The sequence below is a fragment of the Patella vulgata genome, chromosome 1 (assembly GCF_932274485.2).
Source record: "Patella vulgata chromosome 1, xgPatVulg1.2, whole genome shotgun sequence".
NCBI classification, from domain to species: Eukaryota; Metazoa; Mollusca; class Gastropoda; family Patellidae; genus Patella; species Patella vulgata.
The window spans coordinates 36,144,557-36,170,883 of record NC_065879.2 but is presented as its reverse complement, the minus strand read 5'-3'; the positions used below and the strand labels follow the sequence as shown (position 1 = coordinate 36,170,883).

The following is a 26,327-nucleotide window of genomic DNA, read 5'->3' as shown; positions in this document are numbered from 1 at the left end:
AGTAAATTTATCTCAAGAGCATTATCGGACATTGTGTTACTTTTAGTGACAATCATACAGGAATTGGTGAAGCCATAGACTTTTTTTCTAAAGAGTGTCGCCCAAGAACACAAACAAGAAGAAGATTACAAAGTGTATGGAAACAGTTCTTTGTTCATACATATGGTTCTTGCAACTTTGACCTATGTGATACATCCCCCTTTTTTTCCAGTGGCCTGTTTAACCAAATTTTAACTAAGATAAAATCCAAATTTTAGTAATTTGATTAGATAATATTAGATTGATTTTGGTGCTTAGCCAATCAAAATTGAAGTATCTACTAAAATTTGGATTTTATCTTTAGTTAAAATTTTGTGAAACAGGCCCCAGAGATCATATCTCATTTATGATTCAGGGGGTTGGATGGCCGAATGGTTAGCACGTACGCGCTGTTTCATATTCATATGGCCTGTCATTGAGTCAACTAGCGTGATTTCCAATCCCCTGCTGTACATGACAAGGAGTAGGGTTGCGTTCCAACCTCGTGGGGTTCCTCTGGGTCCTCCAGTTTCTACCCACTGCTAAAGACCCCTACCCGAAATGACCTAGTCTGTGTTGAGTGGACGTTAAACCCCATTTCTCTCTCTCTCTGCCGTTTAGTGACATGCTCTTTTGATTCTTGATGAATGTGTCTCCGATTAACTATAAGTAGTACAAATAGTAAGCACTATTTATTCATTTGTATTTATTTAGGAGTACCCAGTAGTTCCTTTTTTTTCATTCTTCCCCAGAACAGAACACCCATAACACAACAATAGTACTAGGATCAGTACAAAATTTCAGATTGACTACCTGACAGATGTAAACTAAAAAAAAATATTTGTTGTGCCAAGAAAACATATTCTAATGTTCAAATATTTTTTTCAGGACAGCCATATAATCAGATGGCAATTCTAGAAGCTGCCCGAGGAAATAAACTTTTAACTGTCTTTTATTATATAAGAAGTTTAGATGTCCGACATCCATTTCCTGTAGCTGCTACGAATTTAGAAAAGTTCTACACAAAATTAGCTAAGGATGTGTAAGTACATAGTGTACCATGTGTTCATATTGTTAGTTTTACCAGAAAGATTCTTCCTAAAAGTGGACAGTACTACATGTATATTGCAGTCTACCATGTTTATTACAAATTACAATAGTCTCTTTTAGATACAATAGCAAGATCTATTTTTATACGTCCGTCTGTACGTCCACAATTTGTTTGTGGATACTCTACAGGTCACAATTCTTACCCGATTTTGACGAAACTTGAAATATAGGTTTATCTCCAAAAAATCTCGGCTGCTTTCGATATTGGCATCTATCAGATCGAAACTTCATGGATTATGGCCCCTGTTTGTACGAAAAATCACGTTTTTAGCTTGTGGACACTATAGAGGTCACAATTTTTATCCCATTTTGTACGAAAAATCACGTTTTTAGCTTGTGGACACTATAGAGGTCACAATTTTTATCCGATTTTGTTGAAACTTGAAATGTAAGTTGATAACCCAAAGATCCTTTCGATATTCGCGCATATCGGACCGTAACTTCCTGAATTATGGCCCCTGATTGTACGAAAAATCGCCTTTTAGCTTGTGGACCCTATAGAGGTCATAATTTTTATCCGATTTAAAAAACTGTATTATTATATCACCATTACACCCTAAGGATGGCTGAGTTTGAATTTCGTGAAAATCGGCCCAAAATTGACAGACAAAATGGCCGCCGTTCGTTCTCAAATAGTGTAAAAATATGGTATATCAAGGTTGTGGACCCTATAGAGGTCACAATTTTTATCCGATTTTGTTGAAACTTGAAATGTAAGTTGATAACCCAAAGATCTCGGTTCCTTTTGATATTCGCGCATATCGGACCGTAACTTCCTGAATTATTGCCCCTGATTGTAGGAAAAATCACTTTCTTTTTAGCTTGTTCTCTATCCATCTCTCGAAAATGTGGGCGTATCCTGCCTGGCAGCCGCTGGTTTGATTATATGTCTTGCTTAACCTGTCTCCTTTTTAATTTAAACTACATTTCAGAATCACTAATACATACACTTATTAAATTCTTTAGATATGAATTAGATTTTGAATTTTTCAGTGTGGATTACAAAGGAAAGTTGTCTATGACAGAAGTAATAAGTGTGTTTCTACAGTTTCATGCCTTAGTGCATTTAACTGCAGGTAAAATTATGTTTAACCATTATTTAAAGATATAAACCTTCATAAAGTTGACTAACGTCCTGTTTTAAAGCTCTAAAAAGTATTCTCAGAAAATTTGCTTTCTGAATATGCATAATGAGGCTCATTTTAAAACTGTAATTATCAAACTTCCACCTTAGCCTTAGAAACAAAACAAAAGAGAATTGAAATATTTTTGATGCTCCTGCGGTACAGGCATCTTTTAGCCCTTCATACCAGATTTATTTCCACTTCTTTACTTTATTTTGTCTTGACATATTTTAAAAATATTACTTTGTTCTTTCGAACCTTCAAAATCCAAAATTTTATCGAAATGATGTCTTATGGAAGAGGCATAAGAATATTTAGAAATATTCTTCAATTTCAAGTTATTTCCCGTAAACTATGGCTGAGTGTAGAGCTGAGTAATATCCTTGGAAACAGATATCGTGACATTCTCAGGAAATATTTTCAGAATGTTTTATAAAATGTCAATAATTTCAGTTTATCACCTTTTAAATATAAATAAACATGCATAAAAAGTTGGAAATACCCCCTGGAGTATATACTTGACACTTTCTAGTCAATATTATTAAAAGTTTTTTGCATACTGTTAAATTATGTTTATATCTACTCGAGGAAAATAAAAATTATCTTCGGTCAGTCTAAGCCAAGTTCACGTCTTCGAACTTAAATTAAATGAGCCAGTTGAATGTATATAACAGCAAACCTTTATGGAGAACTTTCACTAGGTTTATTAACTGCAGCATTTCAATGATGGTACTCTCACTGTTACCAAGCAATGAATGTTATCCACAAATGTTTATGGTTGTCTGTTATTATATATAATTGCTTGCACAAAATGCCCTTTAAAGATAGACGACTAGACAGGGACAAAGATGTAGATGTTGAAAAATTGATTTAATTGTTTTATTTGTCTTTAGATTTAACCAAAGCTGGTATATTAAAGGAGAGATTGTTAACAAGTCTACCAGCACATATTACATCACAAAGTTTTCATACCAGTTTATTGTTACAGTTTGTTACTGTAACAATATTCTCTGTTCATCATGCTAGAAATGATCCCGGAGAGGATGGAAATTTTGGTCCGGCAGCAAAAGCTATACAGTTCTGTCGAGATGAAGAGAAGAGTTATGAACTGGTTTTTACTTTCATCTGTAAGTTTGAGACATATAGAGGTGTAGGCTTGACTGCCATTGTTATTTTTTGTTAGATGTTTTCTTGATGAGATACTTAACAGATAAACTTTCCTGCGATATCACTCTTGCAGTTGTTGTAGTAACAGAGCAATAGGGGTGTACAAAATATAAATTACAGATATATCATTATATATTGTTTTGAAAATGTATGTCAAGGATTAAAATACTCCATAACAGGATGAGATGTCAGTTTTTATACATTGTATTTGAATGTTTTATATAGGTGGATTATTAGAGAGTCTAGTACAGAATACACCTAAACAAGAACAGAAAGCTAGAGAATTCTTTACGCTACCTGCTATTAAAATTATACTGGACTGGTTGAGTTTAAATAATGATCTGATCTCTACTATACCGTCTTCAAAGTAAGATAAAAATAATTTGAGGAAATGGAAAATAATTTAATAAGTCGTAATTTAAAGCATAATGTTATAAGTACAAAATAGACCATTGAACATTAAAGTATTAATTTTATCATCATCTATATTTGAAAAGTTATTTTTGGATGGAAAGATCAATAATTAGTAATGCTCTTGGATTAGCAATTCATATTTTCAATGAAAAGATGATTCAAATACTCTTTTTCAATCTTATCTAAAATAGCCATTAAAACAAGTTCAAATATAACAGCCACAATCTCAAACCTATCAGTAAGTCACCTACAGTTTTGATAGTCCCATAACTATTTGATTACTTGTGGTTTCTGATCATTATATTGTCAGTTTCATACTATTCATGTTTTCAAGTTTATGGAGTCATCTGGCCAAGTTATTGAATAATATTCAGTCATCACCAGACAAGGAAAATGTAGATTTATCAAAATGTAAGTCAACTTTGGCACTCAGTTTTTTCTACATTAGAAAACATTTTCATTTTATTACTATCAACAGCTGAAAAATTCTGTAATAATCTGTCAGTCATATTTTAAATGATGTGCAGATAGAATTTTAAACAAAATAATTCATTTAAAGTTACCTAGAAGCAATTCTGTGTATACCCACATTAAAATAGGGTCATGATATTGTCAATGCCCATGTTTGTGCATATTTGATAGATTGATTATTTTAGATGGAGAACAACCCTTACCAGAAGATGTTGATTTAAGATGTTTTAGACCAATTGAAAAATGCCAGAGGTAAAGTAATAAACTAATTATTGAAATATCTTAAGCACAGCCATTTTTTTCTTTATTTTTATTTAGATACTGTGAAATGAACTGACAGAAATTTAGATCTAAGGAGTCCAGTGTGGCATCAACTTGAACATTTTGTTATTATTATTCTATTTCTATTATAATTTATAATGTAATTATATGGTCCAGTCTATAATTACAAGAATAGACAATTTTACAAATAATCTTTTCAACTTTGAAAGTCCAATTTTTCTTACCCAATAGCTTTAAATTATTCATGTGAAGATAATAAATTAACCTTTCTTGAAAAAATAATGTAATGTTTAAAATAACGGTTAATATAATAGTAGTATTTTAAATTTCAGTACACTAAGTTATAGTAAGTTTTCTCTTGATAATGTACCATCAAATATTGAAGCTCAGTTAAGATGTCAGAGATTGGTGGCTCATGGGAAAAAAATTGCTCAAGAATTAACAGGGTAGGTCATGTTGTTCATTTCAATGGATTAATGATCTTAAGTATTGAGTAAATTAAAGTTTCAGCAACAATAATATAGTAGAAATCCACGATTTTACTTCGCAGGGAGTAAGTTCATCTTTCTACCATCAAACGAAATAATAAATAGTTATCATGATTTTCCAAAGTTACATGGTGTTTTTTATTAATGGAAATTGAAACTCATTTCTTTCCCATTTTTTTGACTTAGTGAAAGCATGTTTATTTTTTATAGGAACAAGGTTTTAACATGTCAGACAGGTAAAACCGGTAAACTTGAATTTCACTCTACAGTTGTGGCTAAAGGTATGTATTTTTTAGATAGTACAATTAGTTATAAACTGATACAACCCTAATCAGTTATACACTTAAACAATCCCAGGGAATTTAATTATCAACTGATAAACCCTAGACAATTACGAACTGATACAACCCCAGGCAGTTATACACTGAAACAATCCCAGGCAGTTTAATTATAAACTGATAAACCCTAGACAATTACGAACTGATACAACCCCAGGCAGTTATACACTGAAACAATCCCAGGCAGTTTAATTATAAACTGATAAACCCTAGACAATTACGAACTGATATAAACCCAGGCAGTTATACACTGAAACAATCCCAGGCAGTTTAATTATCAACTGATAAACCCTAGACAATTACAAACTGATACAACCTCAGGCAGTTATACACTGACACAATCCAAGGCAGTTTAATTATAAACTGATACAACCCCAGAAAGTTGTGCACTGACACAATCCTAGGCAGTTATAAACTAATACTACCCTAGACAGTTATAAATTGATAAACCGTAGACAGTTATAAACTGATACAACTCTAGGCAGTTATAAACTGATACAACCCCAGAAAGTTGTACACTGACACAATCCCCGGCAGTTATAAACTAATACAACCCAAAACATTTATAAATTGATAAACCCTAGACAGTTATAAATTGATAAACCATAGACAGTTATAAACTGATACAACCATAGACATTTATAAACTGATAAACCCTAGAGTTATAAACTGATACAACAATAGATTTTTATAAACTGATAAACCCTAGACTGTTATACACTGATACAACACTATAAACTGATAAACCCTAGACTATATACACTGATACAACACTATAAACTGATAAACCCTAGACTATATACACTGATACAACACTATAAACTGATAAACCCTAGACAGTTATACACTGATACAACACTATAAACTGATAAACCCTAGACTGTTATACACTGATACAACACTAGAAACTGATAAACCCTAGACAGTTATAAAGTGTTACAATTCTAAACATTTATAAAGAATTTAATAATATCCTTGAGGTATAATATTCATAATAACATAACTTTATGGATTTACTACATCTTAGTTTATTACATGCAACATTCCAATACTTTTACAAGTATCCTTCTCGAGTAATGGACAATATTAAATCCAACCATACATTTATAGTACATCCATGTGCATCCATATGTTAAACGAATTATAACAATTAAAACATCAAAATAATTAAGACAAAATAACAACAAAGACTAAAGCCACCATCATAACTTAATTATGAAAATACAATCCCAATTACTTACTACATAATTAACTAATATTTCATTTTTGAACATGACTTCTTAAAAACCCAGTAACCTTAACTAATCTATATTGTAGTTAACACAATTAATTACCCTAGGTTAAAAATTTAATATTTCAGGTACACCTACTCAACCATCAGAGAAAAAAAGTGGTCGACAAAATATTGCCATGCAGGTTATTGTTTATTACTACATTTATTATAGTATTTAATTTAAAAAAAACATGACTCCTTTAGTTTGCGGATGGATGGTACAGAATTTTGCTGAATGGCTAGGTTTTTCTTAATTATTTTCTAATTCTAGATTTATTGATGAATCTTTATGCCCATTTTATTATTATTTTCCATTTCTCACAATGTTTCATTAGTTTTGTATTTATTTTGTAGACAATTTACCAGAAACATGGACAAAAGATGGGTGGTGGCGATGTAAATAAAAAGGTTGGTTTTGATCTAAGACATAATTTAACTAACGGCCTGTATCCACTAAAAGCTACAAATAATACATACAGATGTTAGTTATAAAGGGATATTGCCAGATATTACGGCTCTATTTTAACGATGCACTTTACCATGGTGTAGTGGGTATGCTTGAAACCATAAGCTCTGTCACAAAGTGAAGTGGTGGGGTTTTGATTCCCCACTTCTACGTGACAAGGATTAGGGACGCCTGTCCAACCACGTGGGTTTTCTCCAGGTCCTCTGGTTTCCTTTCCACTGCTAAAAGACACCTATGCGCAAGTCAATTATTGAAATAGAATTAAACCATATGTTAGTACCGAAATAATCTAGTTTGTGTCGAGTGGACGTTAAACTCCATTACTCTCTCTATTTTGTAAGATAAACAAAAAATTAAAGTTGTATTATTCGAGTAGTTCCATTATTGATATAAATAGACTGTGCATATAAGAAAAATATATGATTCTTTCATCCTCAGCCTATTAATCTTTTGGAGGAAGTAGTAGAATATTAAAATTGGTTTGTCTGTCTGTCCGTCACACCTTTTGGAACACAATATCTCTATTTGTAATTGAGGTAGAAAGTTGGAACTTTACGTAGATATTCATTAGGGTAATGTCTTGACTGAGTGTAAGGCTAAGCAGAGATAAAAACTTTGCTTTTTTGATGCCATGGAACTTGAATGAGATTGATGAATCTAGGTCTATAGTTTCCTTGCATCAAAAAGCATTAAGCAGATTGATTTATGGAATTTATGAAGTTTTTTTTATTAAAGATTAATGTGCTAGTAGTTAATGAGTGTGTTAAATAAACCTTTGGATGTAATTCTTCACAAAAGAACTAATCTTTTGTTTTTTTCAGTTGGAGGTTGTGACTACAGAGAACACGACTTCAGGTCAAAGGTCACCAAAATATATTTTAGGCATACCTACCACTGAACCTCAGTTTATGAGACATGGCGGTCAGGGCAGACTGAACCAAAGTCAACTCCCTCCTCGACTACAGAATCAACAAAATCAACAAAATCATCAACAACAACAACAATTTAACAACCAAACATCAAATGTTACTTCACCACCTGCAGAAGAAGCATCTCTATCACCAGGTAGTAACTATGGTTACAGGAACCCTACCAACATGTCTGTACAAAGAGGACAATTTCAAGATGTCTCCAGTCCACCAAAGCACGATTCCAGCCCCAATCATCCACCACAATATAATATGGTTCCTGGTATGTCACCATACCAACAAGAACATTTCAGAATGTCTTCACCAGCCCAAGGTCAAGGTCAGACCTACAGTGAAAGTCAAAATATGCCACCTATGGCTACAGGCCAGATGCGAATGCCACATATGATGCCACCTAATCAGAACCTGGGACCTATGACTCCACCACCCAACCTTCAGCTACTTAATGCTATCAAAATGGCAGCCATGGGGCCAAATGCTGCTAAAGGAATAATGGGAATGAATCAAGCAGGAGTACCAAATGTTCCAGGAATAATGCCACCACACATGAATTATAATCAAGGATCTGATCTCCCTCCAGGACCAACAACAATGCAACAGAGAATGATGAAACCAGGCCAGATGTTGCCAAATTTCCCGGCCTTCTCTAATGTGAATTATGTGGGAACTACCCCTTCTAGTGGTGGATCTCGACAACCTGCTCCTAACAACATGCCTAGATTTGTTACCAGTGAATCTATGTTACAAAGTGGAAAAAGTATGATGGCTGGATATTCACCTCTTACTATACAAGTAGGTCTAGTTTATAGTCTATTTAAAGTTGATTAAAATTTGGTGTCACTATATAAACAGGTTTGTCACTATATTCGTTGATCAGTAGCTATACAAACAAGTACTGTCATTATCTTCAGGTGTATTACAAATAAATTGAATATAATAGCACATAGATTTCATTTGGAATAGGGTTTATTTTGTGCAAGTACAATGTGTATATTGATAACTGACACTGAGCCTCAAAATAAATCCTAAACACTGGTTTTAGATCCGTTTTTACAGTTAAGAGAGCAAACGCCAACCGGTCAAATATTGTTCAATTATTATAGGAATTTAATTTTACTTTAGCATGTATTGGACTGTAACTTCATGGATTCTGGCCTCTGATTGTACAAAAACTTGCATTTTTTCACTTGTGGACACTCTAGAGGTCACAATTTTTATCTGATTTTGATGAAACTTAAAATGTACATGTCTGTTTATAACCCAAACATCTTGGTTCCTTTCGATATTGGCGCATATTGGACTGTAACTTCGTGGATGATGGCCCATAATGGCAGTTAAGTTTGAATTTCGTGAAGATCGGACCGACACTGCCCAACAAAATGGCCCCTTCCTGTAAGCAAATAGTGTAAAAGTATGTAATACCAAGGCTGTGGCCCATCTAAATGTCACATTTTTTTGATGAAAGTTAAAATATATGTTCATATCGCAAAGATCTGGGTTCCTTTCGATACTTGCGCGTATCAGACCCTAACTTCCTGGATTATGGCCCCTGATTATACGAATAATCTGTTGTTTTCTTTAGCTTATTCTCTGTCCATTGCTTGCAAAATGTGGGCGTGGCAGCTGCTTGTATCAATACAATTCAATATAATCAATAATTTTGATTTCTACGGAAAGATAGTAATTTTAGTATGTATTTTTTTTTTTTTTAAACAATATTTTATTGAATATTAGGATTAGGAAACAGGCAAAGCCTATATAATGTAATAATGTATGTAATAAACATGTAAGCATTCTTTTATTTCCAATTTTAATTTTACCTAGCTGATAATTCTTTAAATTTTTAAATCATGAAGTGAAAAAATAAAATAATACCCAACTTACCAGTTTAATGTAGTATAAATTCCTGTAAAAAATATGAATAAACAGATGATGAAATACATGTACAACTACCATGGTTAGCCATAAAATCTGTTGACAAAATAAAAAATAAAATCTCCCTCTTGAAGGATTGTTTGAGAACCAGAATTTTTTTGTACGTGGCCTCATCCAATGACAAAAAATCTAGCAAAACTATAACACACAGAATATTTGTTTTGTATGACCTAATTTTGTTTTTTGAGCTATGAAAATGATGATATTTTGATATTCCGAATTTGGTACTGCTCAAATTTGTTATTCAAATTACCGCTTTACCTATAAAATTACTTTACAGCAGTCACTTATAAAAATTTGCATATCAGGGCCATTCAGGGGAATTGCAGTGTAATTGGACGATACTTGTAAATTGAATTTGTTTTATAAAGAGTTCTTGTAATGAATGTGATATAAATGGAAGTTTTATGACAAAGGAGATGTACTTTTTTGTTTAAAACAAATACCAAATCTTTCCTAATCAATAAAAACTCATGTTGACCTAAATATTAAAGAAAATTAAGATACATTATGTAAGAGCTAAATCAGCCTATTGCAGGGTTTTTTTCTGGCTTCAGATGTTGTATTAGGTAAACATTTTTTCACAAGACAAGCCCATAATCAACTCTCTGGAGCATCAGATGATTGAGATATTGAATGGATTAGACCATCTGTGTCATATAATTGGTAAATTTATACTGAAGCATTTAAGGTCATGCATAAGGCAAAGAAGCCTATTGATTCTGAATGATAATTACTGCCAGATTTACAATAATTACTTCCAGAGTTATGTCAGTTATTTCCAATGATTACTGCCTTTTAGTACTTTTACTGCGTAAAAACCTTTTTATCACTTTGAAAAATTTGTGGATGCCTCAGAGTCCACAGTTATCATCCGATAACAAAGAAAGACAAAGAAGCTGTTTGATTTTCAATGATTTACAATAATAACTTGAACAGCTAAATTCATGATATCACTTGTTTTGTTTAATAAAAATGTTAGCATCGGACAGAACTAGAAAAAGAAAAATTATGTGACAACCCTAATTAAGTACTCGCATGACTTCAGTTGTTGTTTCATTGCATGGCAACCTATCTTTTTCCAAGTAGTAATCTCAACTGTACTTTGAACCAGAAACAGACCATTATGGTCATCACAATCATATTGGAATCGTGACCTATCAAAATGGCAATTGCCATGGGAAGCAGTATGGCAAGTTTCATATTGGATGGCCGAATGGTTGGCACGCTGTATCATAAGGTCTGTCATTGAGTCAACTGGTGTGGTTTCAATTCCCCGGTTGTACATGACAAGGGAAAGGTCGCCTGTCCAGCCTTGTGGGTTTTCTCTGGGTCCTCCGGTTTCCTCCCACTTCTAAAGATCCCTATGGGCCAGGGAATTATTGAAATTGAACCATGTGTTAGTCCTGAAATGACCTAGTTTGTGTCGAGTGGATTTTAAATCATGTTGCGGTTTGACAGAAAGATACAGTCCTTCTCACATTTACATCAATGTACTTTATTGGTACTTTAAAATTTTGGTCCCATTTGCATCAATGTTTGGATTTTGCTTCTATGGTACTGTTAAATTTGTATTTCAAATGTGGCTGTAAAGGTTCATCTAGTAATATTAACAAAGTTCCCAATGAACAAAGACACATTTTGACAGTTTGTCAGAATTCTAATATTTTTGTCAAAAAGAGCCGCGATAGAACTAGAAGGTGGATGTTTTCTATGTAGGAGGAAAATCTAGCATATATACTAGATCTTTGTGCAAAACGAGCACTTTGTATGTTATTTAAGTCTAATACTTGTGATATTTGCACAATTCAGTTTGAATGGTGAATATGGTCTGTTCTTCGGGAACAGCAGAGTATCTGCTAGCAGATTTCAATAAATCCAGTGGTTGTCAACCTTTCTTTGCTAACGGAACACACCTTGGAACACATGAAAAAATAGCAGCACACCTAGCTGAATATATATGAAAAATATTTGAATTTTGCAAAATAAAAAAAAAACGTAGACAGAGACTAGTCATAGAAACATAGAATGTCTTAAACTAAATAAAGAAAAACACATCTATGAACTTATCAGCGAATACTCAATTGGGATCATGTAGTTTTTCGCATTTTCTTATTGTGCCTTTCAAAATTCCGCAGCACACTTAGGAAGATCTTGCCGCACACCTGTGTGCCACGGCACACTGTTTGAGAATCACTGCAATAAATCAATGGCAATCAGAAACATATTATATTTTACAAAGGTTAAAGATTAGTGGCCATTAATAATAAACTTCAGAATACTTATAGATTGTCAGTATTCTTAAACGTTATTATTGATTTTATCTATCAGACAATATGGAACGGTTTAGTTAGATGCCATTTTATCTGCAAATGGTTAAATAAAATAAGGTTTCAGCAATATGTCTTCATTTTGAATATATATCTGAATGTTAACTATGTTTTCAATAATTTCTACCTTCGTTTATAAATATATTCTGTTTAAGTGTGATTTATAAAAACATACAATAAATGACCTAAAAGGGGATCCCTGTTTATTTTATTTTTATTGTTCTATTGCCAGTGGTTTTGATATTTCTACTATATGAACAACCTCCGACGACAATATATATATTTCGGTTTGGTTAAGTAACGGACGCTTCTATTGGTTAAACATGAAAGGTATATCAGCATATACTGATGGCGACATTCAGGTTATACAATGCATATTTTCATTATGGCGACATAACATAAACAATATTCAAAATTTAGTAAACTATATACCGCAATACTGTTCTAATCCGTTTTACATAATTCATGTACACAATGACAAAATAAGCATTTTTAGATTTGTTAAATTGGAGCAGAATAAATATTTCTCAAAATTCTCAAAGTGTAGTATTTTCACCTATCGGTCAACCAGCTTCATGTTGGTTCTCAAAAGGATCCAATTGTAGTAAGTTTCTCAGGGGGGTTGGATGGCCGAATGGTTAGCATGCGCGCGCTGTATCATACAGCCTGTCATTGAGTCAACTGGCGTGGTTTCGAATGCCCGGTTGTACGTGACAAGGAGTAGGGTCGCCTGTCCAACCTCGTTGGTTTTCTCCGGGTCCTCCGGTTTCCTCCCACTGCTAAAGACCCCTACGCACAAGCGAATTATTGAAATAAAAAATTAAACCATATGTTCGTCCCGCAATGACCTAGTTGTGTTGAGTGGACGTTAAACCCCATTTCTCTCTCTCTGTAGTAAGTTTCATATGGTCACAACCCGAATAATATATCCAACTCACATGCAGTGGTTATGGAAAGGACGATATGATCTTTGTTTCAATTGTTTGCAATGGTAGTGTTGTGACAGTGACAGAGTTATATAAAATAAATCAGTGGTGATATAGTCTATGCTATAACCATGTAATTTTGTCTTTTGAAAATTCATATGTTGATAGAATCTAGCAAATGCAATTTTCCAATTAATACAATTTATATTGCTACTTACTTAGTTATTTCTTGTCTACTACTTTGTTATTTCTGCTTATGAATGGCTGGTTTATAAATTTAGTAGAATTTTCTAATTTCTTGTATATATATAGTATTCAAAAGTTTTATTGACATGTCTAATTATTGTAAATTGTAGCACAAATTAGAAATTTCCTCGATTCTGATAGGTCGAAAAGTGTGGAAAAAAGTTATCCAATCTTTGTGAATGTTATATATATTATTTGAGTTAGTGAAACGAAGATGCTTTTTGAATTTCAGCAATTTTCGTTAATTACTTCTAGAGTTGTGGCCCTTGTTTTACTTTGTTCACTTTGTGAACGCTCTACTCTAACATCAAAAGTTATCTGCTGATCTGTATAAAATTTATGTGCATCATTTAGATTAATGAAACCACGAAGCCTATTGAATTTCAGCAATTTACAATAATTACTTCTCGAGTTATGGCCTTGTTTCACTTTGTTCAACCTTGTTAATGCTCGATTGATGAAAGTTATCATCAGATATGTATGGAATTTATATGCATCATTTAAAATTTGTGAAACAGAGGTCTAATAAATTTCAGCAATTTCCGTCAATTATTTCTAGAGTTTTGGCCCTTGTTTTACTTTGTGAACCTTGTGAACGTTCAAATGACAAAAGTTATCATCCAATCTGTATGAAATTTATATCAAATTTCAAAACTTTCTGTAAATTACTTCCAGAGTTATGGCCCTTGTTTCCTAAATAGCTCCGAAGAAAATGCCTAAATATTTGAGCTACACTATTGATAAACACGTTCTTTTTTCGTATTTATCGGGGGTTTATTCTCCATTAAACCATGCTTGAATTATCCATTAGAACAATAAATGGACAATAAACCCATGCATTATACGGCCACATTATCCAAGAGATGGATAGAGAACAAGCTATAAAAAAATGTAATTTTCCGTACAATCACTATAAGGGGCATTAATTCAGAAAGTAATTGTCTGAAATGCACGAATATCGAAAGAAATTGAGATCTTTGGGATATAAACATATATTTCAAGTGTCATCAAAATCGGACAAAAATTGTGACCTCTAAGGTGTCCATAACTTTTGTAGTACATACTTTTACACTATTTGCGTACAATGAGCGACCATTTTGTTGGGCAGTTTCGTTTTGATTTTCCCGAAGTTCAAACTCAACCTTGATTACAGTGCAACAGTGATAAATTTAATCGGTCTTTATTTAAAATCATATAAAAATTGTGACCTCTTAAAGATGGCTTCCCGCGTACAAACTGGGTGATTTAATGGTTTAAATGGACTAAAAACATATTCAAACTAATTAATTTGTCATAACTTTGCTTCAAATACTTCTGAAACATTGTAATTGCGAAGGAATGTCCTGCTATAAAAATTTGATCAAACCAGGTCATGTTTACGTCACGTGACTTACCTCTCTTGGAAGTCAGAGGAGAATTCGTTGCATACATAAGACGATGTTGTCTTTAATCGCTTACTATTACAAATATCGAATCTTAATTAAATTCTTGCATTATCCACTACCCGCGTCTTTTTCCGTCATTTTTATCTCATAAAGTGTTGTTCGTCTAACTCTTCATAAAGTTTATCAACTTGTACATCAAGCGCTCAATGTTCGCGTGTGACCTTTAACATCGCGCGTGCAGAATTTCCTAATCATCAGGCTGTCGATTAGGGGAACCCTTACATTTTTGTATTGTATACGCTCCATGAGTGTTTTCCCGGGAATCCAGTATTTTTCTAGAAAGATTGGATATCTCTACTTTCCATCTATACCAAAATTGCCATACTTTTATTTGAAATAACCACCCGATAAATACTTTTCTGGGAACCCATCTTTAATGGTTCCACAAACTAAAAATGTGATTTTTCGTACAATCAGGGGCTATAATGTGCACGAATATCGAAAGGAAACGAGATCTTTTGGATATTTAAGTTTTATCAAAATTGGATGAAAATTGTGACCTCTAGAGGGCTCACAACCTTGGTCCGATTTTTACAAATTACGAACTCAACCATCATCAGGGTGTAACAATGATATAATTAAACAATTTTTAAGATTGGATAAAAGTGTGACCTCTAGCTGGTCAACAAGCTAAAATCATGATTTTTTCGTATACAATCAGGGGCCATAATCCAGGAAGTTACGGTCTAGTATGTGCAAATATTGACAGGAACCAAGATCTTTGTGATATAAACATGTTTTAAGTTTCATCAAAATTGGATCAAAATTGTGACCTCTAGATGGTCCACAACATAATCCTTTCATGGTACTTGTAATCAGGCAAATGACAAATATAAGCAAATTTGCATGTAAAGGCTAGCAGACATCAATGGGCGTCCTCGCTAAAGGAATTTCCACCGGACGTTGCTACTGCTAGTAAAAACTTGGTTCCACGTCATCTTATAGATGGTAAGAGAACCATATTTCGAAGTTCGGGATTAAATTCTATATCAATGACAAAAACTAACGTTTGTCAACACACCAGTTTGTAGTATAGATTAAAATTTTGTCTTAGAGATTTAGGTTTGATTTTTTATTTAGGAAGCTCAAAAGAGATCAGGATCATCTGATGGTAGAATCATCTGATAATGTTCATTGACATTAACTTTGTTGTATACAGTGATAACTGGTTATTTTTAAAGGCTTGTTTCAGTCAGATATTTGAAATGATGATGGTAGTCTGTTTACACATTTATTCTTTCCTTTCAGCCTCCAAAACAAAATATTATAGATTCACGGCTGACATCAACATTTCAAGGTCATGCTGAGGTAACAAAATTAATTTTTATAAAACATTACTACATGTACTATCATCTATTATCACTCTTTAATAAATTTCCTAATAAATTAAAGATGCAATATATGCACAGGGTACAATTTTATGGATACACAGTTGATAAAGACGAGAATATCCCCATTGAAACGTTGAAAATAACAATTGTACACACAAAAATAAATTTATAAAAAATTGGCAGTCCTTGGATGAGATTTAACCTGTAAAAATACTCAAAGTACGGTGTGCAAATAAGCTAAAGTCACCAAAAATAAAATCTGATCTTTATAACTTATTATGTAAATACAGATTTTTTAAGTTGTTGTATATTGTAAATGTCTAGATAGGTAATTGTTTTATGATAGGCCTACCAGGGACATAAAATTGTTATATGACATTTTGACATATCAAATATCCCAGTGACAGAAAAAAAATATGAACATTTTTTTATATATAAGAATTATTATCCATTTTGGGGAAAAAAACCTGAAAGCCAGTGTGAGCCCTGCTAAAAGGAAATCATTATAATCCCTCCTGAAGATCGAAAGTAGAGGTTATAAGTGACATTTGACACCAAATAAAGATGTTAAAAAATATCTACTCAAAGTATTTTAAAATCTTTGTTGATTATTTATCTTAATGTGAGATTTTGTGATTTTTGGTAAATTGTTTGAAAACGTCCACAACAAGTTTTAAAATACAACAATTCGGATATAAAAAGTAAATATTTACTTCAGTGCACTACTCTGGTGCATTCAAAATCATTTTATACATTCAAAATTGGTAGTCTTGACCATCAAAAAAAGAAATTCAGTGATATTTCAGTTGTGATAGATGGTAGACCTGGATAATTGCGTCATCCAGTGTTAAACTGTTGCTGGAGGCAGCCATGATTGTTTACTGTGGATCTCCGCTTGTATCTCCATTATTACACAACAAACAGTCAGACTGTTGTGTCCTCTGAATTATTTTACACATGGAACAAGTACGCAAAGTCTTCATAAAATTGGTGCTGAAAAGTTAATGTGTATCATATCTTAGACTGTAATCAACTCTCTAGACTATCAGATGGCCGAGATTTAAATGGATAATCAAAACTTAGTCTCAGTTGTCAAGTACTGTTGCTATGATAATAAATGATCTATCCTGCATCTTCAAACAGTCATAACCTTTGCCCAGAATAAAGTAATTGAAATGAAATTTTCAATGATTTTTTACATGAATATTTAATAATCTAATTTTGACTTATTATAGCAATAATGGCCAGCTCATATCTAAATCTTACATAATTATGCATATTTAATGTTCACAAATGTTTTTATCTACATGTATATAATAAAAGAGAAAGTTTGAATGTTTAATTGTGGGTTTGCTATAGGAAACCAAATAGACCGGAGGCTCAGTGCAGGGGGTGTCAGTCTGCTGTTGGGGTATTTTCGAGATATTCAGGGTCAAAGGTTAAATGAGGTCATTTGCACTGAAAGTGAATGCTCAGCCATTTTTGTATCATGAAAACTTGCTGAACATGATTGAAAGTAATCACCCTTTCAATAAAAATGTAAACTTGCTAAATTCATGATATAAGAATGGCTGCGCATTCACTTTCAGTGCAGGGGGTAGGATGGCCGAATGGTTAGCACGTGCACGCTGTATCATAAGGCCTATCATTGAGTCATCTGGTGTGGTTATGAATCCCCTGTTGTACGTGACAAGGAGTAGGGTCGCCTGTCCAACCTCGTGTTTTTTAACGGGTCCTCCGGTTTCCTCCCACTGCTAAAGACCTCTAAGCACAAGCGAATTATTGAAATAAAATTGAACCATATGTTAGTCCCAAAATGACCTAGTTTGTGTCGAGTGGACATTAAGCCCCATTTCTCTCTCTCTCTCGCTCTTTCACTTTCAGTGCAAATGACCTCATTTGACCTTAGACCCCGAATATCTCGAAAATGCCCCAACGGCAGACTGATTACCACTCGGCATCGTATTCTACGCAGAATTTTACTGTAGAAAAGTTGGGTTTGGTTTTGTGCCCATTTGATGGACATCCCCCTGCACTGAGCCTCCAGACTAAAATGATTGAAGTTATAATTTTAAAATGACTTCATGGTTAACCATTTTTTTCTACAAGGAATTGTGCTATTTAATTTGTATTTGGTGTACTAATTAATGATCAAATTGACAATTATTGTATTATTATTGTAATTTATAGAGGTTACAAAAATGGAAATAAATGCTGGCAAGGGAAACATACTATATATATGTATACTACTCCTGTGCCATTGATAAAAAGATACAGCAATTCAATTCTGTAGAATTTGTTTCAGAAGCAGATCTTGTAGATATTATTTGAAACTTTACACTATGTGGTTAGCTAACCATAACCTACAAATTGCAATTTAACCTGTTTTCTAAACCTACAAATATTTTATTGATTTTGGTATTTATATTTTACTTCCCAGCCAACATACTAAATTTATTTCAATGCTACACGCATATTAAAAGTGATCCTTTTAAAATATAGGCAAGAGAAAACTATAGACAAGAGAAATTTGATCATTTTCAATATGCAAACCATTGGTTTCTTTTAACATGTATGATACCTGATATTGTGTTTTATATATTTATAGGGAACTCCTAAACCTGAGAATATGGCTGTTGAGAAAAGGTAGGTTTTAAACTTATTAATATATAACAGAGCAGCTAAACCTCTAACTCAATATTATCCATAACATTCGTAATTAAAAAACATGAATTAGAATTCAATATTGTTCCATTTAAATCAATATTGATAATGTTAATCTAACGTTTCGAGTGGCATTTGTATTGAACAAACACAAACATATCCCACAGGACAATGTGAAAGTAATTAAAAATGGCTGATTCAAAAATGACAAAATAATTTTTTAAAAAACATCTAGAATGGATTAACCACTAACCAGGTGCAAACGACTGCTGCTCAATTAGTACTCTTCATGCATATTATGCCAAAATTATAATCAATTTTTAAGATACATTATGTAAGATTTAGATAAAGAGCTAGCCATTCTTGCAATAATAGTTCGAAAATAGATAATGTAAAATGAATAATTTGAAAATTTCATTCAAATTACTCTTTGAAGGTTTGACAAGATGTGTGCAATAATTTCAACCACCGTACTGGTTGTTTGGAGCTAAGTCTCGCTCCTCTATTTTCGGCTTAAATCAAAATATGACTGAACTGTTCTAATCTATTTAAAATTTAATATCGGAGAAGTCTGATGTCATCGAGAGTTGATTATAACCTGAATGAATTAATTAATGTCTAATTAATAATTTAGAAAACATTTCGGGCCTAAAGAAAGACCTGCAATAGGCAGATTTAGCTCTTGCATAATGTATGTTTAAAAAATTGAATGTGAATCATTTTATACATTCATATTACATTAAAATCTGCTTTTAGACTATTTTCATCTATTTTATGGTTCCAAAAATAGAGCTATGCACCCTGTAATTATGTAAAACAAATATTTGTACTAAAAAAAAAAGTATTTGTGTTCTACATCATGTCCTAAATTACATTTTGAAAGTTTATTTTACAGAGAAATAGAGAGTCTGGTTGTAACAACAGTAGCACCACCTACACAGCCTGGAGTTTATTCTTTATTTAGTAGTTCAACCCCATGGTCTGTCTCCTTACCAACAGCTAGTGACTCAAAAAGTATGTTGTTTACAGATAATTTACCATCCATAGTTCATTTTCTGTTGGCACACACTGCATGTAAGATTTTAAAGGGACATGAAAGTGGTACAGTTTTATTTGCCTCTAAATTCTAATGATATGGGTTGTCTCTCTTTGGAATGAAGACGTCTACTAAGTTTCAACTTTTTTCAGTGATCACCTCCAGAGTTATCCCCATTTATTACAAAATCTTTTTAGCATTTAATTTCACTGGCTTGCTAAATTCCTTGTATTCATCAGGCCCAAGATATGGATTCATGTTTCATGGTTTTGATCCAGTCTTTTGTGTGAGCCAAGCCAGAGAGTAGGTTTGCCTGTCTAACCTCATGGGTTCTCCAGTTTCCTTTCACTCCCACCTCTACGCACAACAAATTACTAAAATAGAGATGGTAGTTTGTATGATAGCACCTATTTAAGTTAATATACACCCCTGCTTGAAATGATGTTTGAGAATCTTATTGATTATTTCTGTTTGAACAGGTGTAGGTTCATCACCATTTTCTTCAGCTGCTAGTAGTATGAGGAATTCACCAGAACATCAGTCAGACTTTACACCAGGTGGTGCACCTAATAACCCTACTATACCGTCTTCTAAACAAACTTCAAACATGTCTGCTTCTCCTAATTATGATCCAAGTCCTAGATTTAATACACCAAGTGAGAACTGGAATCAGCAAGTTACCATGATGATGGGAGATGGTTCGAGTCACATGGTTGGTACATCGAGTACAAATCATGCTCCACCACGATATGTCCAAAATAATATGCAGGTAAATATGCGAAGGATTTTATAACAAATACACATCGTGTAGCTTTCAGACAATGCAGAAAGAGTGCACAACGACAAACAAACAGAACAAGCAACACAGGAGGACAACAGCAAAGAATTTACTGTACAATTATAAATGTACCATATAGATCAATACACTAATTTTATGTAGTAATATCAAAAAACAGTATTTATATGCAGTTTCAACAAATGATTCTTAAACAATGGGTGACTATTCATTTACATAGCTGTTGTCAATTGAGTAAAATAAATTTTAAGGTTTTTATCTATAATACTATTAAAGAAATTTCCTATCTGTTTTTAGATGTTTTGGACCAACCAAGGAAATCAAGGCATGTCGCCTTTGGAGAAACTACTAGAAATGCAGAAACAACGCCAGAATGATCCACACTGAAGGAAGGATGGAATTGCGAGAAATGGTTCAACTTACATAAAATGACTGTTCACTGTTGACTATCTAGTGACAGTTAAATCCATTCTACTTCTAAATGTGGCCAGAATTTCACCAACAACATCCTCTTAATTCATCGTTTGAGTGATTCAAGAAATATTGACAAAAAATGGCAATGATTTATGGGAAAGGAACGAAGATCAAATGAAACAGCTTTGGTACCAAAGTTGGTACCCATGTTCACCAAAAGTGAATGTAAAAAAACGGTACCGAAAGTGATTTGTTTTTAGAGTGATGTTTTGGTTATGAATTTTGGAATTAGAAGTGTAGCGCTGTATAATGAAATACATATATAATGTGAATATAGATATTGAAATGATATTTATAATATATATATACACCGTAAGCTACTCAAATAAAAAGCTGACTTTAAAATGATTATGTCTCGGGTACAACATATAACAAACTCTTATTTGGTTATGGTATGAGACATTACAGTGATGTATATAATCATACTAAAGCTTATGTTTGATTAAAATATTTTGTAAATAAGCATGACAAGATTTCCCGGAATTTTAAGTCTCATTATATTAAAAAATAGAAAAGAAGAAACAAAGAAATTGTTGAAAAAAATGAAAATAAAATTCATTTTTATGTGATAAGTACATATAGTGTTTTATGTAGCTTGAAAAAATGTGAATATGCTTGAAAATTATCTTTAGTTAAAAAGTCCTTAATGTGTTAAGATTGATGATTGTGCTGTTTGGTTTAATGGGGGTTTTTTTTTTCAGCCAACAGACGCTTAATAAATTCCCTTTTTTTTTTTTTGAAACGTGGTAAAAATTATTAACCCATATATGCACATATTTGCTGATTATTTTGTAAATTACTGTTTTCTCAAAAAAGTGCGTATTGATAATTGCAGTGGCTGATATTATTGTTAGCTGGTGGCCTGAAGAAAGAAATAGAGATTTTTCAACCCTGTGGTTAGCTTTTGAAAGTTTAAGAATCCGGAGAATTGCATGGATCATAACTTGTCTGAAGTTTAATTGGTTGTTAAAATGAATGAGAAGTTTTCAGTAATGTATATCTGTATTATTAGGATGTTAAGGTACCAGTTTAAAGGAATGAATGAACATTCTCTATAAATTTGAAACTTTGAGACTAATAATGTGAGTGATGGACTGATTAAAGTGACACTCCCTCCAATCTGAGCACAAAATGTTTGTTGTTTTTGTCACCTGGATACTAAAGTGATCATTACGCTTTTCGAATATTAAAATAAATCATTCAAGCAATTAAATGAAAAGAGCTCACAATATAGATTTGTTTTATGAATTTTGTGTTAAACTGATTTTGATCTCAAAAAAACATGGATGTTAATATTTGAATATATCTGGATATACAAAGCTTAAAATTTGTCACTTTAATGATATATATTCTGTAGTTTTAAATTTGCACTAGAGCCTCACTCTAGTGTGGTTCAGTATAAGGTTGGGTGTAGAATAGCATCTGGTATTATTATTGGGGGTTACGATTATCAATCTGAAACTGTTGAAATTGACAGCATCACAATTGAGTGACACAGAATTGAACCTTGTCACAATTTTAACAATTCTAAAAATAGATGTGGTGTGAGCAGATTCATGATACAATCAAACATTTCTGCTATGGAGCATAACTGGGGTTATATCAAAGCAGTGGCCCCCCTTGGGATATAGTTAAACACATATACACTGTTTATGTTAAGACATAAAAATTAATGGTTAAATGTATGTTTTAAAACATTCAAGTATGGAGACATTTTATGAAAATATATTATGTTTATTGAAAACTGTGTGAACTTAAAGATACCTTCCTATGTACAAACTGTTTGATTTGATGATGTATTTTTTGGATTAAAAATATATTCAAACTATCAAAAGTTTGCTTCGATTCCCTCTCAAGACATTTTAATCACAAGAACTACAACAAGCCATAAAAATCTATTTTAAGCACTCTTAAAATGTTGAGTGGACAACAAGCCAACAGATTCCAGTTAGTGATCCTTTTCAATTTTTATCCAATGTGTGTCCCATGGATGTTTTTCAGGGAATCCAAAATTTTCTAGTAAGATTGGGTGTCTACTTTTTGTACATACCAAATTTGAAAACTATCATGGGAATGTATCTTTAAGTAAAGGCCCAAATCCATAAATCTATATTAAATGTAATGTGAGATATCTTACAATACAGTTATGGAAGTTAGTCTTATAGTAGACTTAGCATAGATTTATGCATATTGGGCTAAAATATTATTTTGGTGGTAAAGATATCTAAAGTTGCTCAGGCCAATATTGTTTATTTGTGTATTAAGTTTAGAATTGCCTTTGCGAAAATGGAAAACTAAGTGAGGATAGTCTATAATCTTAAAAGAAAATTGACTGTTACAAACTAAAACCTTTAAATATTTCAAATTTTCAAATAAAGGATGAGTTCTATTAATTGTAACCGCAAAAATTGTATTTTACAGGATGGTTTATTTTTTATGTATGTTTTGAAAGTATCTAAGACTTGGATACAACCTTTAATTTGCAGATGCACAGGCAGTATGTAGAAAAATTTCTAAAACTCAGTACCATTATATTAGAACGTGGGATTGTTGATGCATAAATGTAATGTGAAGTGATACTTACATCTTTACAAAAATATCCGGCCTGTAAGAACATATTTTAGTTTGGAATATGTATAACAGTTCATGTAAATCTATAAGTAATGTTTCATCAATATTGTTATATAAGTTGTATAGAATGGTATGATAATACAGCTTGAATGACACACATATATACTTATTTATTATTATTATTATTAAAGTGGCCTTAACCTTTGGGATGGCACACTTCTTTCCCCCCCACACACCAAATTTGAAGGTTAAAACAAAATTGACAGCTGCAGACATCAACAGGATGTTAAACCTCATTGACAGAAACTCAACGATTTATTGCTCATTAGTTTCCTATTGTCTTCATGTCATGGATTATTAATCCCTCTCCTGCATTTGTACTTGTAAACCAAAAATTGATATGCATCAAGTTGCAGGGAAAATCAAAGTTGTTTTTTTTATTTTGGACACAACTCACCATTAAAACCATAGTCTATGCTGTTTCAAAAATATGTTGTTTCGTAATGCTCTCAAGGACAGTTGGAATACCATTCAACCCTTTGGAAATTTGAGAATTTGAATGTCGACAGACATATCAAAGATATGTTTTAAAATATCTTATTAACTTGTCACCCAGGTCAAATTAACTTTGTATTTACTATTGAAAAGGGAAGAGAATTTTGGACAGGAAGCCATGAACAATAGATATTTATTTAGTTTGCAAAACTAGACACACTGTTGCCCCAATAGTTCGGACGTGGCTTCTCCTTGTAAGTAGTGCAGGATTGTGGGCCTGGCAAGGAACAGCTTCTAGCATTCGGATGGTATGAAAATCCAGGTCCAGTGCACACATTGGCATGATGTAGAACCTTTGGGGATGGGAATTCAGAATAACAGTATGTTATAGTGCCACTTTCCGGACAAAATATCCTTCATAGCTGATTGCATGGCGTGGACCTGTCTTCATTAGCAGAAAAGTATAAGTTAAACTCCATTTCATTTCTCATGGCTCACATCAAGATTGTGACATGTAATGTAGCTTCAGAAGATTGTTTTCACAAATGAACCTAATACCTGCTTAATAACACATTGTGTCAAACTCGTGTTTGTGATGTATTTTGAAGCATGAAATAATTGGACCTATGGTAATGTGTCACATTTTACAAGGAGATGATGTTGGTTGTTTGTGAGATCACCACAGGTTTGTAGCCCACATACATGGTATAAAAATATGTCTCAATAGATTATAGCTGGAGATTCTTAGTTACCATAGTAACTGGAATCTTCAAGTCATGATTTCAATTTATTTGTATTGGTGTATTTTATTTCACAGATTATAAGGCTTGAAAAATCAATATTTAATCCTACATAACATCTTTACAAAAAAACATGTGATTTATATCCTTGTTTTTGAAAGCAAATCTCAGCATTGTTATTTTTGCAATATCTAAAATGGAAATATTTCAATTTCTAAATTAAAATGTTCTGAAAGTTCATTTGCAATATAAAATCCATTACAGTCAATTGTGTGCGCTCAGTAATATTTCTCTAGTGTAAAATTAACATTTAGAGGTGTATAATATAGCTCTATTTTCATGTTGAAAAGTAATTATTCATTGATGTTCATGGCTTGTCAAAGAAAAATTTAGATAGATCAATTAGATTATTTATATTCCTTTGATATTTAGAACTGTAATTATGCCACCATCCCTTGAGGAATGTATTTTGGTTTTTGTTGTCAGGAACTCAATAAGAATTGTTGTGTTGTCCCTTGATGTACTGGTTCAAAAATTTGCCATTTCCCCCCCCCCACACTTTTCGAGACAAAGGAGGCTATTGAGACTATCTGTCTTTCAAATACAACTTTGGTGCGCACTAATTTCTATGAAATATGATAAAGGGGTGAGGCAAAGCTTTTTGGAAAGTATGTGATTGAATTTTTGAAAATCTAGAATCTGCCATTTATATTTATGGGTTAAAACTCCATCCTTTCCTTTTAAAACTCCATCCTTTCCTTTTCAGAAAAAATCTTCCAATGATCAAATATTCTGTGAATGGCTTTTCTAAAATGCTTTTTTATTTATAATGATTTAGAGGAGTATCTCCATCCAGGGCCCTTTTGGAATCAGATCCATCCTCAATATAATTTGTGAATCTGCACAATACCCCCTTCAATATCTATTCTGCTACATAAAAAATTAAAATGAGATAAAAAAAAAAATATATGACCATGTTTCTGAGCTGATGCAGCATAAAATCTATATCTTTAAAAAGATAAATACTGTCATTAAACTAGACTATAAACTACAGAGCTTAATTGTTCTGTGTTATGAAGATGAAGTTCTCTGTCACGCAACTAGGGGAACATTTGTGCTATTCTGGTATATTATTGATTGAAAACAAGCGTCCCTTCTATATCACAAAATTGATTTGATAAATTTCACTGCCAAACAGAATCCCTATACATAAACACTAAACAATAATTATCTTAAATGTCGTACTCAAGTTTCCTTT

The 26,327-nt window shown here is 32.6% G+C and overlaps 1 protein-coding gene across 1 annotated transcript in view; it reads left to right on the top strand.

Moving 5' to 3' along the window:
- LOC126829571 (nonsense-mediated mRNA decay factor SMG7) overlaps positions 1–23,995 on the top strand; it is a 32,339-nt gene extending 8,344 nt beyond the window's left edge. Inside the window, exons 9-24 of the mRNA XM_050559521.2 lie at positions 907–1,060; positions 2,122–2,204; positions 3,146–3,379; positions 3,645–3,786; positions 4,168–4,244; positions 4,490–4,556; positions 4,919–5,032; positions 5,285–5,355; positions 6,773–6,828; positions 7,040–7,093; positions 7,973–8,872; positions 16,211–16,270; positions 18,902–18,939; positions 19,853–19,971; positions 20,473–20,762; positions 21,087–23,995. Of these exons, the coding sequence (XP_050415478.2) occupies positions 907–1,060; positions 2,122–2,204; positions 3,146–3,379; positions 3,645–3,786; positions 4,168–4,244; positions 4,490–4,556; positions 4,919–5,032; positions 5,285–5,355; positions 6,773–6,828; positions 7,040–7,093; positions 7,973–8,872; positions 16,211–16,270; positions 18,902–18,939; positions 19,853–19,971; positions 20,473–20,762; positions 21,087–21,176 (2,549 nt within the window). The 3' untranslated portion in view covers positions 21,177–23,995. The remainder of the gene's footprint in view (positions 1–906; positions 1,061–2,121; positions 2,205–3,145; positions 3,380–3,644; positions 3,787–4,167; positions 4,245–4,489; positions 4,557–4,918; positions 5,033–5,284; positions 5,356–6,772; positions 6,829–7,039; positions 7,094–7,972; positions 8,873–16,210; positions 16,271–18,901; positions 18,940–19,852; positions 19,972–20,472; positions 20,763–21,086) is intronic.
- The last annotated feature ends 2,332 nt before the right edge of the window (positions 23,996–26,327 follow it).